Genomic DNA, 14,112 nt, shown 5'->3' with positions numbered 1-14,112 from the left:
CATTGAACCAGGGTTGGTCCCTCGGCTTGATGGTAATGGTAGGGTGGGGGATATGTAGGACCATGAGGTTACAGATTGTGGTTGAATACAATTTTGCTGCTGCTGGCGGCCCACAGTGCCTCATGGATGCCCAATTTTGAATGCTTGAATCTGTTCGAAATCTATCCCATTTAGCACTGTAATAGAATGTGAAGATGGGACTTCGTCTCCACAAGGACTGTACAGTGGTCACTCCTACCAATACTGTCATGGACAGATGCATCTACGACAGGTAGATTGGTGAGGGCGAGGCCACATAGGTTTTTCTCTCTTGTTGGTTCCCTCACCACCTGGGTCCAGTTTAGTAGCAAGATCCCATTAGGATTCGGTCAGCTCAGTCAGTAGGGGTGCTACTGAGACACTCTTGGTGATGGACATTGAAGTACTACACCCAGAGTACATTTTGTGCCCTTGCCGCCCTCAGTGCTTCCTCCAAATGGTGTTCAACATGGAGAAGCACTGATTCATCAGTCGAGGCAGTGTGGGGGGGTGAGGGGGGGGGAATGGTGGTAGGTGGTAATCAGCAGGAGGTTTCCTTGCCCATGTTTGACCTGATGCCATGAGACTTCATGAGATTCGGAGCCAATGTTGAGGATTCCCAGGGCAACTCCCTCCCAACTGTATACCACTGTGTCACCACCACTGTGTTGCCACCTGCTGGTCAGAGACGACATACTGAGGGATGGTGATGGCAGTGTCTGGGACTTTGTAAGATATGATTCGGTGAGTATGACTATGTCAGGCTATTGTTTGACTAGTCTGTGGGACAGCTCTCCCAATTTTGGCACAAGCCCCCAGATGTTAGTAAGGAGGACTTTGCAGGGTCGACAGGGCTGGGTTTGCCATGTCGCTTCCAGTGCCTAGGTCGATGCCGGGTGGTTTATCCGGTTTCATTCCTTTTCTTAGACTTTGTAGCAGTTTCGATATAACTGAGTGGCTTGCTAGGCCATTTCAGAGGGAATTTAAGAGTCAACCACATTGCTGGGTCTGGAGTCACATGTAGGCCAGACCAGATAAGGACGGCAGATTTCCATCCCTAAAGGATGGGCATTAGTGAACCAGATGGGTTTTTACAACAGTCGACAATGGCTTCATGGTCACCATTAGACTAGCTTCTAATTCCAGATTTGTTAATTGAATTCAAATTTCACCATCTGCCATGGTGGGATTCGAACACACGCCCCCAGAGTATTAGCCGGGACCTCTGGATTACTAGTCAAGTGAAATTACCACTACGCCTACACCCGGCATATCCCATACCCCACCATTACCATCAAGCTGGAGGATCAACCCTGTTTCATTGAGCAGTACCCAACATACCAAAAAATGAGGTACCAACCTGCTGAAGCTACAACATATGACTACATGCATGCTAAACAGTGGAAGCAGGATACAATAAACAGAACTGTCCATCCCACAACCAGTGGATCAGATCTAAGCTCTGCAGTCCTGTCACATCCAGTCATGAATAGTGGTTGACAATTAAACAACTAGCCAGAGGAGGAGGCTCCACAAATATCCCCATCCTCAATGGTGGGGGAGCCCAGCACATCAGTGCAAAAGATAAGGCTGAAGCATTTGTGACCATCTTCAGCCAGAAATGCTGAGTGGATGATCCATCTCGGCCTCCTCCTGAGGTCTCCAACATCACAGATGCCAGTCTTCAGCCAACCCGATTCACTCCACGTGGTATGGCTGAAGGTACTGGATACTGCAAAGGTTATGGATCCACATCCTGGCAGTAGTACTGAAGATTTGTGCTCCAGAACCTGCCGTGCCCCTAGTCAAGCTGTTCCAGTACAGCTACAACACTGGCATTTACCCTGCAATGTGGAAAATTACCCAGGTATGTCCTGTACATAAAAAGCAAGACAAATCCAATCCAACCAATTATCGCCCCATCAGTCTACTCTCAATCATCAGCAAAGTGATTCAAGACATTTTTGACAGTGCTATCAAGCAGCACCTACTCGGAAATAACCTGCTCATTGATGCCTGGACCACTCCAGACCTCATTACAACCTTGATCCAAACTTGGGCAAAAGATGTTGGGGTGGGAATGGACAAGGTAACAAAGGCACAGATGAGGCTTTCAGCAGCACATGAGCTGAGGCAGGGGCAGCCAGGCGATGTTACTGTGCTGGGTAGGTGGTCTTAGTGATGGAGTTGATATGTGATTGGAAGTTCACCTCAGGGTCAAATACAATATCAAGGTTGCGAACAGCCTGGTTCAACATCAAGGAGAGGAAGCCTGTCTGACAGTGAAGCCTGTCCATTCCACAGCTTATATGTTCAGATGTCCTTGCATAGTTATTCTGTTTTACTGATATGGATGAGAATCATTTTAACAGAGTTCCAATCCTTTCTCTAGCAAAGAATGAAAATGATGAAGGGCCTCACCTCTGATTCTTTGTCACAGGATTCACCTTTCTGTCCTGGTTCACCCTAATAAAGAAAGACAAACAGTAATCACCAGTTAGTCAAAGCTTTGACCCTCTAGATATCATTGGTCCTCACAACCAGATGTATAAATACAGCCATTCAGCGACATCAAATCCTGGTTCGGAATTTCCACCAGGTGTAAAATTGGTTGCAGATAGAATGAAGCCCCATTTACTTGTCTCTCTGGGGTTTCTGCTGATTTTACAGCAACCCATTGGAGAACACTCAAGGAAATTCCAGACGTTATTTATTTAAGAAAAAATTAGACCGCGTAACCAAGAATTGTAGAACTATACAGAGGTGGAGGAGGGGGCATCAGGGAATAACTGTCCAAGGATATAATAATCCGACATAAAATCATCCCAATTCACTGTCAGGCTCCAAAAACTGCTTTGGTATTCATTCACATTTTAGTATTTGATTTGGGATATCGGCTATCCTGGCGAGGTTGGCATTTATTGCTCATCCATAGCTGCCCTGAGAAGATGGTGTCGGGCCGTCTTCCTTGTGCTGATGGTGCTCTCAGGGTGGCATCAGATAGGGACTTCTCGGCTATTTACATAGTGATGGGGAAGACTATATGACAATGTCAGGATGATGTGTGACTTGGAGGCGATGGTGCTCCCATGATATTGCTGCTCTTGCTCTTCACGATGGTAGAGGTTGCAATGGAGGGAGGTGCTGTTGGATTAACTTTGATGAAGGTGCTGCCATGTACCTGATAGATCTTACATAGGGCAGCACAGCAAGCTGGTGAAGGAGGCAATGGATTTTGAATTCAGTGAACTGTTCTGTTCTGGATGGCGTTGTTGCAGCTGCACCAATCGAGGTGAGCAGTGAGGATTCCATCACACTTCTGACTTGATCCATGTAGATAGTGGGCATTCTTTAAGGGATCAGGAATTTCTCTCAGAATATCCAGCCTCTGCCCCACTCTTGTAGTTACTATGTTTATAGCTGGCCCAGTTCAGCTTCTACTCAATGGTCACTCCCAGGATACAAGACTTGGGAATGTGGTGTGGTTGAAAATCAGGGGCAGGAAGTTGAGCTTTTCCTAGTTGGCGAGGACTTTGTGCCTTGGATGTTACCTAATAGTTGTCAGCCCAGATTGTTATTCTGATCTCAGTATAGCCATGTATGGGAGATGGACCAGCAAAGCAATGCCTTTACTTCTGTGATCTCCTGCCGGAAGTTCTGGGCAAATATGCAAATCAGGTACTACTGACAGGAATACATCATTCAATGGATTTCCCATCATTAATGCTGTAGCAATGATGTATCTCAGGGTGATCAGTTCAGGGTCTGGTTAGTTGTCGAGTCCTGGAAGCTGGAGCACATGCAGCTATCTGTGCAGGAAACTTTTCTCCAGCCATTATAGTTAAACCAAGCACTCTGCATGTCCTAGTGGAGAATATATAGGGGCCACAGTTCACAACAGTGTAATCATGCATGTAACAGAACCACAGTCTAGCACAGAGCATGTAACAACTGCAGGCAGAACACTTTCCAGTAACAGAGGTACAAGGGCTCTCGGAATATTGTCAACAATGCTCAAACTGCAGCTGCTGAGGCCACCAACATGCTGGGTGATTGGAAGGAGCGAGCTGTTACACAGGGTGCCAATGTTGTCCGTTTGTATTCTTCTATGCCGATCAGTGAGTGAGCAGCAGCACAGCCAGAATTGGCCGAATGTTGCTGTCTCTCAGCCCAAAGCCAGATCCATTACCTACTGTAGCAGTAAATGCTCCAAAAAGCAGGCAGGCAGAACCACTATGGCTGTTGTGGCAGTGCCAAGTGAAGGGGCATCACATGACTCAGTACCAAGAGGCAGATGACTATCCCAATCCAAAGAGGCTCCCAACAGTCAGCCTCTGCTACAAGGGAAGCACCCAGAAAAAGCATTAAGACATCTTCTGGGGCGCAAACAACATACACTGTTACCAAGGGATGGCAAGAGTCCAAGAAAACATTATGTACATACACAATCAGTGATAGGGCAATGAATTTAGTTGCATTTCATTACATGGAGTTTTCTTGGATGGTGAAGAATAAAGTTGCAGCAGATGAGAGGAAAGGGATCCATGGTGGGTGAGTTAGCGAAGAGGCCAATGTGTCGATGTGGGTGCATTGGGCCACTCCACTGTGCATGCCTGGACAACCCCTCCTAATTGGAATACATTTCCAGACAGTTACCTAATACACTTGCCTAACAAAAATCTATCAATCCCAGTTTTAAAAATTTCAATTGACCCCAGCCTCAACAGCTTTTTGGGAGTTACAGATTTCCACGACACTTTGTGTGACAAAGTGCTTCCTGGCATCATCCCTGAGCAGCCTAATTTTTTAAAGATCATTCTTCGGATGTCGGCATTGCTGGCAAGGCCAGCACTTTTTGCCCATCCCTCACTGCCCTTAAGATGGTGGTGAGTCGCCTTCTTGAACCGCTGCAGTCAAACAGCTGCTGGATGCTGAGAGAGGGGAAAGTTCATCATATGAATGCATTTGTATTTATTGTTCTATTAGTTTGATGGATGTATTTTTTTACACTTAAATGAACTGGGCTGTAACAGTTAATTTTTAATGTCTTCGTGAGCACTTATGTGTTGGTTATCAATAGGTGAGTCCAAGATGGCGGAGGGCGGGAAACACTGAGTGGAGGCTCATGAATAGGCTCAGTGGCACATGCACTGGTATATCGACACATTGCAGAATGGTAGCAGGTGGATTTAGGACTGTGGTTCTTATTGTTTGGGGAGTTAGAGTGGAGCAGAGCTGGAGGACAGAGCGCAGGGGAACAACGGGTCTATAGGGTGAGCAGCGGGGAGGGGAGTGGGCATGGTTGTGAGAGCGGAGCGGGAAGCCGGGTCAGTGCTGGGCTCCACGATCTCCAGGGGACCAGCGGCAGCAGTGAGTCCTCAGCCCCAAAGTGGGAAGGGCGATCCTCATGGACCCCTCATGCGGGGTGTGGGGAGGGGGTGAAGCTGCTAAAAGCACAAGCGGGAGAACTGCAGGGACAGCAGGAGGAAGGAGGGGGCTGGAGAGTTGGGAGGATGGCATCCAGGGTCACTCTGAGGGCAAAGGACTGGTGGTGGGTAAAACTTGGGGGAGGGCTGGGGCGAGGACTGGGATCCAGTTGGCGGGTAAGGAAGTCTAGAGGAGGGATGGACGCTGGTGGGGGAGGGCTCAGCTGGGTGTGAATAGAAGGGAGGGTACTGTGGGCAGAGGGAAACACAGGGGGATGTAAATCCCCTCTGACACCATGACCGCATAAGCGCCTGCACATGACCATGCTTAGACTGTGCGAATGTCTCACAGCAGAGGCTGGCCTCCCATTGGCTTGGACCCAATTCCCATTAGACCAAGGCCACACCTCTTCAAGACCATGTGCTGGCCAGCGGGCAATGACCGCCCCACGTTAAAATAAATCCATACACAGAAATCTTTTACTGACCAAAATGAAGTTTGGGACCTGCAACGTCAGGACCCTCATGAAGAACCCCAGTAGCGACAGGTCTGAGCACTGCATTGCCATCATAGCTCGGGAACTCAGGCACCTCGAAAAATGCTCCAGTCTGGAGTTGGGTTGACAAAGGCTGAAGAGTAACAAGGCCTCAGGAGCGGACAGAATCCCTGCTGAAATCCTGAAACACTCGTAGCACAACTACACAACTTCATATTCCTCACCTGGGATGAGGAGTGCTAGCCAGGGGACTTCAGGGCCACTGGGAATGTGATTGTATTCAAAAAAGGAGACAAGACCAATTGCAGCAATTACAGAGGAATCTCCCTGCTGTCTGCCACAGGGGAGATCATTGCAAGGATCCTCATTTGCCTCCTCTCAGTGGATGAAGAGTTCCTTCCGGAGTCACAGTGCGGCTTTCACCCATCGAGAGAAAGCATAGACATGATCTTCATTGTGCAGAAAATCCAAGATAAATGCAGGGAACAACACCAACCACTGGACATGGCATTGGCTGCCTTCACAAGTTTACACTATCCTCCACTTATTCCACGGTGATTACTGGGGGACACCACTTGTCACATCCTCCCAATTTGAGTGCATTCCTATTATCCCCATCTCTGTCTCCTACCTCCTAACCAATTCCCTACCCATGTCAATTGGTTATCTCCAATTCCTAGAATTTCTTGTGTCTATCATCTTTAAGTTCCCTTCCAAGTCACACATCATCCTGACTTAGACATATATCACCATTCCTTCATCATCACTGGCTCAATATCCTGCAATTCCACAGAATTGGAGACAACCTGTTGACAATATCCTGGAATTTCATAGCTAAGCCTATTGTTGGTACAATTAGCAGCTAAAGGAGCAGGTCCATCGCCAACATATCCTGAGACTAAAAAAGACTGGATATTTCTTAAGAACCAGCCTGTTTGATTCATTTGGGCTCTTTCCCAGATTGGTCCTTTTAAACTAAATATCTCTGTCGTTGGTTTATCATAGAATCATAAGTGCAGAAAGAGGCCTGTGTTAGCTTCTCTGACAGAGCTACCAATTAGTCCCACTATCCTGCTGTTTGCCCATAGCCCAGTAAATGTTGCTGTTTTAGGTAAATATCCAATTCCCTTTTGGAAGTTACCATTGAATCGGTTTCCCCTCTCTTTCAGGCAGGGCATTCCAGATCATGACAACTCTCAGTGTAAAAAAAAATCCTCATCTCCCCCCCTGGCCTTTTTTGCTAATTATCTTAAATCTGTGTCCTCAGGTTACCAATCTCCCTGCTGGTGGAAACAGTTCCTCCCTATCTACCCAATCAAAACACTGCATAATTGTGAACACCTCATCAAATCTCCCCGTAAGCTTCCTTACTCTAAGGAGAATGATTTCAGCTTCTTCAGTCTCTCTACATAACTAAATTCTCTCATCTCATTTATAATCTGGTAAATCTCTTCTGCACTTTCTCCAAGGCTTTGACATCCTTTCTAAGGTATGGTGCTCAAAAGTGGATATGTACTCTCGCTGAAGTTTAACCAGTGATTCATAAAGATTTGTGATAACTTCCATGCTTTTGTTACTCTATGCCTCTACTAACAGAGCCAAATTTCCTATTTTGTCTTCACAACCTTATTGACTTGTCTTGCTGCCTTCAAAGACTGTTAAGGTGAACCCCTCGGTCTCTGTGTTCCTGCGCCCCCTTTAACATTTTCACCACCTAGTTTATATTGCCTCCACTTACCTTTCCTACCAGAATGCATTACTTCACATTTCTCTGCATTAAACTTCATCTGTCATGTGCCTGCCCATTTTGCCTGTCTGTCTATGTCCTCTTGTTTTCTGTTATGATCCTTCTCACTTGTTAACTACATTACCAAGCTTTGTGTCATCTGCAAACTTTGCAATGATGTCCAGGTCATTTATATATATCAAGAGCAGCTGTAGTCCTAATATCAACACCAGGGAAACACCAATCTATACTTCCCTCTAGTTTGAAAAGCAACCTTTTTCACCATTACATTCCACTTTCTGTGTCTTAGCCAATTGCATTGCCTTGCTGCCACTGTCCCTTTAATCTGTTTGGCTCCAATTTTGCTAACAAGTCTACTCTGTGGCACTTTATCAAGCACCTTCTGAAAGTCTATCTACACAACATCAACTTGACCATCTTCATCAATCCTCTCTGTTTCTTCATCAAAGAACTCAATCAAACTGCTTTATGATTTTGGTTTATCCAGAATCATACCAAATTCAATTATATTATAGTTATCCTCTGTCCAGGAGGTACTACTATGTTTATTCCCAGTATTGTGTCTGGATCACCTGGCATTACCAGGCAGGATGGTGGTTATCTCTTTTGGGATTGCTAGAGTACTGGCTCCATAGCATCCAGGCATTGCATTCACTAGATCAGATTGCAGACTGCTTGGGCAGTCCCTGGTTATAGATATCAAGTAATTCCCCCATTTGAATTCCCTTTCTGTTTGTACTTCACTTCCTTGTTTCATCACACAGTAACCTGACCTCCTGTTTATCTGAGAGTCTATAGCAAACTCCGGATTGATTATTTTTGTTCCCTTTGCACAACATACTTCTAGTCAGACTATCTGGTTGGAAAGATTAACCTATACCAGCAGGAGGTAAGTTAGTCGGCAGGATGGATTATTGTTTCAGACAACATCCTGCCAACACTATGGGAGATATCCAGTTATTCCAGGGGAACAAGATTCAATACTTAAAGCTGGCAGGTCAGCTGTTGCAGGGGTTGCTGATGTTGCTAGTTTGCAGGAGGGCTGAGTGGGGAGAGAGAATCAATGGGAGGGTCCATGTCTTGGGCAGGTGGATTTTGGGTGAGGAGAGCAAGTCTTTCTGAAGAAGTGGTTGGGAAAGGGGTGGACAGCAGACAAAGGCGTGGTAGGGGCAGACTGTAGATTGCTGGTTGAGATTTAGAAGCAAATACCTGTGCCATTTTCCTGTGGCAGTCGATGGAAGAAACCACCTCTGGTAGTGGAATTGGCTTCTGGGCCTGGAGTTCTCTCACCTTAAGAAGCTACTGGGATCATGTATTCATTGGAATTCCCAAGAAGAATATTCCCTGCGAAGCACCATCTCAGGAAAGATAGGTAGTAACTACATCAGGATTACACCTTAGAAAGTCTCAATATCCATGACTATTGGTGGGCTGGAGCATTGGGAGCAGCTACCTGCACTGATAAAGTGACAGTTCAGGGTCCAGACAGGGGCGAGAGTAACAGGGTAGTTGTTATGGGGACTTTAACTTTCCAAATATTGACTGGAAATACTATAGTTCGAGTACTTTAGATGGGTCAGTTTTTGTCCAGTGTGTGCAGGAGGGTTTTCTGACACAGTATGTAGACAGGCCAACCAGGGGCGATGCCACATTGGATTTGGTACTGGGTAATGAACCCGGCCAGGTGTTAGATTTAGATGTAGGTGAGCACTTTGGTGATAGTGATCACAATTCGGTTAGGTTTACCTTAGCGATGGGCAGGGACAGGTATATACCGCAGGGCAAGAATTATAGCTGGGGGAAAGGAAATTATGATGCGATTAGGCAAGATTTAGGATGCGTAGGTTGGGGAAGGAAACTGCAGGGGATGGGAACAATCGAAATGTGGAGCTTATTCAAGGAGCAGCTACTGCGTGTCCTTGATAAGTATGTACCTGTCAGGCAGGGAGGAAGTTGTCGAGCGAGGGAGCCGTGGTTTACTAAAGAAGTTGAAGCGCTTGTCAAGAGGAAGAAGAAGGCTTATGTTAGGACGAGACGTGAAGGCTCAGTTAGGGCGCTTGAGAGTTACAAGCTAGCCAGGAAGGATCTAAAGGGAGAGCTAAGAAGGGCAAGGAGAGGACACGAGAAGTCATTGGCGGATAGGATCAGGGAAAACCCTAAGGCTTTCTATAGGTATATCAGGAATAAAAGAATGACTAGAGTTAGATTAGGGCCAATCAAGGATAGTAGTGGGAAGTTGTGTGTGGAATCAGAGGAGATAGGGGAAGCGTTAAATGAATATTTTTCGTCAGTATTTACAGTAGAGAAAGAAAATGTTGTCGAGGAGAATACTGAGATTCAGGCTACTAGGCTAGATGGGATTGAGGTTCACAAGGAGGAGGTGTTAGCAATTTTGGAAAGTGTGAAAATAGATAAGTCCCCTGGGCCAGATGGGATTTATCCTCGGATTCTCTGGGAAGCTAGGGAGGAGATTGCAGAGCCTTTGTCCTTGATCTTTATGTCGTCATTGTCGACAGGAATAGTGCCGGAAGACTGGAGGATAGCAAATGTTGTCCCCTTGTTCAAGAAGGGGAGTAGAGACAGCCCTGGTAATTATAGACCTGTGAGCCTTACTTCGGTTGTGGGTAAAATGTTGGAAAAGGTTATAAGAGACAGGATTTATAATCATCTTGAAAAGAATAAGTTCATTAGAGATAGTCAGCACGGTTTTGTGACGGGTAGGTCGTGCCTCACAAACCTTATTGAGTTTTTCGAGAAGGTGACCAAACAGGTGGATGAGGGTAAAGCAGTGGATGTGGTGTATATGGATTTCAGTAAGGCGTTTGATAAGGTTCCCCACGGTAGGCTATTGCAGAAAATACGGAAGTATGGGGTTGAAGGTGATTTAGAGCTTTGGATCAGAAATTGGCTAGCTGAAAGAAGACAGAGGGTGGTGGTTGATGGCAAATGTTCATCCTGGAGTTCAGTTACTAGTGGTGTACCGCAAGGATCTGTTTTGGGGCCACTGCTGTTTGTCATTTTGATAAATGACCTGGAAGAGGGTGTAGAAGGGTGGGTTAGTAAATTTGCAGATGACACTAAGGTCGGTGGAGTTGTGGATAGTGCCGAAGGATGTTGTAGGGTACAGAGGGACATAGATAGGCTGCAGAGCTGGGCTGAGAGATGGCAAATGGAGTTTAATGCGGAAAAGTGTGAGGTGATTCACTTTGGAAGGAGTAACAGGAATGCAGAGTACTGGGCTAATGGGAAGATTCTTAGTAGTGTAGATGAACAGAGAGATCTTGGTGTCCAGGTGCATAAATCCCTGAAGGTTGCTACCCAGGTTAATAGGGCTGTTAAGAAGGCATATGGTGTGTTAGCTTTTATTAGTAGGGGGATCGAGTTTCGGAGCCACGAGGTCATGCTGCAGCTGTACAAAACTCTGGTGAGACCGCACCTGGAGTATTGCGTGCAGTTCTGGTCACCGCATTATAGGAAGGATGTGGAAGCTATGGAAAGGGTGCAGAGGAGATTTACTAGGATGTTGCCTGGTATGGAGGGAAGGTCTTACGAGGAAAGGCTGAGGGACTTGAGGTTGTTTTCGTTGGAGAGAAGGAGGAGGAGAGGTGACTTAATAGAGACATATAAGATAATCAGAGGGTTAGATAGGGTGGATAGTGAGCGTCTTTTTCCTCGGATGGTGATGGCAAACACGAGGGGACATAGCTTCAAGTTGAGGGGTGATAGATATAGGACAGATGTGAGAGGTAGTTTCTTTACTGAGAGAGTAGTAAGGGCGTGGAACGCCCTGCCTGCAGCAGTAGTAGATTCGCCAACTTTAAGGGCATTTAAGTGGTCATTGGATACACATATGGATGAAAATGGAATAGTGTAGGTCAGATGGCTTCACAGGTCGGCGCAACATCGAGAGCCGAAGGGCCTGTACTGCGCTGTAATGTTCTAATTCTAATTCTAATTCTAATTCCACTGTCCTGCTTTGTGAGACTGCACTAACTTGATTCCACTCTCGCCTCTCTGACCATAGCCAGTGCATCTCCAGCAATTGCTTCTCTTCCCACCTCTGCATTGTTACTTTCGGATTTCCCCAAGGATCTATCCTCAGTTCACTCCTCTTCTTCATCACTCTGCTGTTCCTTGGTGACATCAACCAAAGACCAGTACACGACTGCATGTTCATATCGGTTAGTAATTTACAACGAGTGATGAACTTACTGGTAAACCTCTGAAGCCACTCTCTCCACGCAGGCCTGGTTGGCCCTGTTGATAGAATGGAATAATAGATTAGTGAAGCAACCTTGCTATCAAAGCTGCCAGCTGATGACAGGAAAACTAACAGCCTGGGCACCTTGTGACTGAGAGTATCCTGAGAAGCTGCATTGGGATGGAATATTGAAAACAGAACAAGGTAAGATGCTTTATGGAGGAGAAGGAAGCAGATGGGGTAGCAGTAGACAGTAAGGTCCAATTGGCCATGGCCGCATGATCAGGGTAAAGTGTGGTCAGGCAGGGAGGCAGCAGAAAGTGGTAAAGCATTGCAACATGTTTCAAGCTCCAGTCAAAGAAAGATTGTTCATTCAATCAACCAAATTCAAGCTGTGCTTGTCAAGTCATAGAGACATTACAGCATAAAAGCAGGCCATTCAACCCATCGAGTCCATGCTGGCTCTCTGTACAGCAATCCAGTCAGTCCCACTCCCCTGCTCTATGCCTATAGCCCTGCAAGTTTATTTCCCTCAAGTGTCCATCCAATTTCCTTTTCAAATCATTCATTGTCTCTGCTTCCACCACCCTCATAGGCAGTGAGTTCAAGGTCATTACCAATTGCTGAATAAAGAAGTTCTTCCTCATCTGCCCCCTGCATCTCCTGCCCAAAATCTTAAATCTGTATCTCCTAGACCTTGCACCATTAGCTAATGGGAACAATTTTCTTTGTCTACTTTGCCAAAAACTGTCATAACCTTGTCTATCTTTATCAAATCTACCCTCAGTTTCCTTTGCTCCAAGGAGAACAACCTCAGCTTCTCCAACCTAACCTTGTAGCTAAAATCCCTCACTCCTAAAACAATTCTGGTAAATCACCTCTGCACCCTCTCAAGGACTTTCACATCTTTCTGAAAGTGTGGTGACCAGAACTAGAAGTAATACTCCAGTTGTGGACTAACCCTCTATCCCTGCACATGGGGCGGTGCAGTGATTAGCACTGCAGCCTCACAGCTCCAGCGATCCAGGTTCAGTTCTGGGTACAGCCTGTGTGGAGTTTGCAAGTTCTCCCTGTGACCGTGTGGGTTTCTGCTGGGTACTCTAGTTTCCTCCCACAGCCAAAGACTTGCAGGTTGATAGGTAATTTGGCCATTGTAAATTGCCCCTAGTGTAAGTAGGTGGTAGGAGAATTGAGGGAAGGTGAGGATGTGGTAGGGAATATGGGAGTAAATGTAGCATTAGTATAAATGGGTGGTTGTTGGTCGGCATAGACTCGATGGGCTGAAGGGCCTGTTTCAGTGTTGTATTACCCTATGACTCTTTAGAACTGTATGGGCAGTACAGTGATTAGCACCGCAGCCTCACAGCTCCAGTGACCTGGGTTCAATTCTGGGTACTGCCTGTGCGCAGTTTGCAAGTTCTCCCTGTAATCGCATGGGTTTCCGTCGGGTGCTCTGGTTTCCTCCCACAGCCAAAGACTTGCAGGTTGATCGGTAAATTGGCTATTGTAAATTGCCCCTAGTGTCGGTAGGTGGTAGGAGAATGGTAGGGAATATGGGATTAATGTAGGATTAGTATAAGTGGGTGGTTGTTGGTCAGCACAGACTCAGTGGGCCGAAGGGCCTGTTTCAGTGCTGTATCTCTCTATGACTCTAAGTATACATTGCCTCTCCCTATCCCTTCTGCCAAAATGTGACACCACACACTTCTCTGTATTATTTGTCTACCCATTCTGCTAGCCTCTCTCTGTCCTGTTGCAGACAATTGGTATCATCCTCACTGTTGCCACACCTCCAACTTAGGTATCTTTGGCAAATTTTGAAATTTTACTCTGTATTCCAATATCCAAGTAATTTATACATATATCAAAAAAAGCAGTGGTCCTAGCACTGCCCCTTGAGGAACACCACTACCTACCATCCTCCAATCTGAAAACTGACCATTTAGCACAACTCGCTGTTTTCTGTCCTGAAGCCAATTTTTTTATCCAAGCTGACACTGACCCTCCTATTTCATGAGACTCAATTTTGGAAACTAGCCTTTTATGTGGTACTTTGTCAAGCACTTTCTTAAAATCCATATCGACAACATCCATTACATTCTCTTTATCAACCTTCCCTGTTATTTCATCACTAAATTTAATTAGTCATGCATGATCTGCCTTTCACAAATCCATGCTGGCTCTCCTTAATTAACTCAAACTTCTCCAAGTGCCCGTTGACTT

The 14,112-nt window shown here is 46.0% G+C and overlaps 1 protein-coding gene across 3 annotated transcripts in view; it reads right to left on the bottom strand.

Moving 5' to 3' along the window:
* Positions 1 to 14,112, bottom strand: part of LOC137346457 (collagen alpha-1(XXVI) chain) — a 564,356-nt gene that overhangs the window by 26,456 nt on the left and 523,788 nt on the right. For all 3 annotated transcript variants that reach the window (XM_068009905.1, XM_068009907.1, XM_068009906.1), the window contains exons 12-13: positions 11,901 to 11,945; positions 2,440 to 2,484 (exon numbers count right to left, since the gene is read on the bottom strand). In XM_068009905.1, the coding sequence (XP_067866006.1) occupies positions 2,440 to 2,484; positions 11,901 to 11,945 (90 nt within the window). The remainder of the gene's footprint in view (positions 1 to 2,439; positions 2,485 to 11,900; positions 11,946 to 14,112) is intronic.

Source organism: Heterodontus francisci, chromosome 30 (genome assembly GCF_036365525.1).
Source record: "Heterodontus francisci isolate sHetFra1 chromosome 30, sHetFra1.hap1, whole genome shotgun sequence".
NCBI classification, from domain to species: Eukaryota; Metazoa; Chordata; class Chondrichthyes; order Heterodontiformes; family Heterodontidae; genus Heterodontus; species Heterodontus francisci.
Note: the sequence above shows the minus strand (reverse complement) of the source record. Positions and strands in the feature narration are given on the sequence as shown.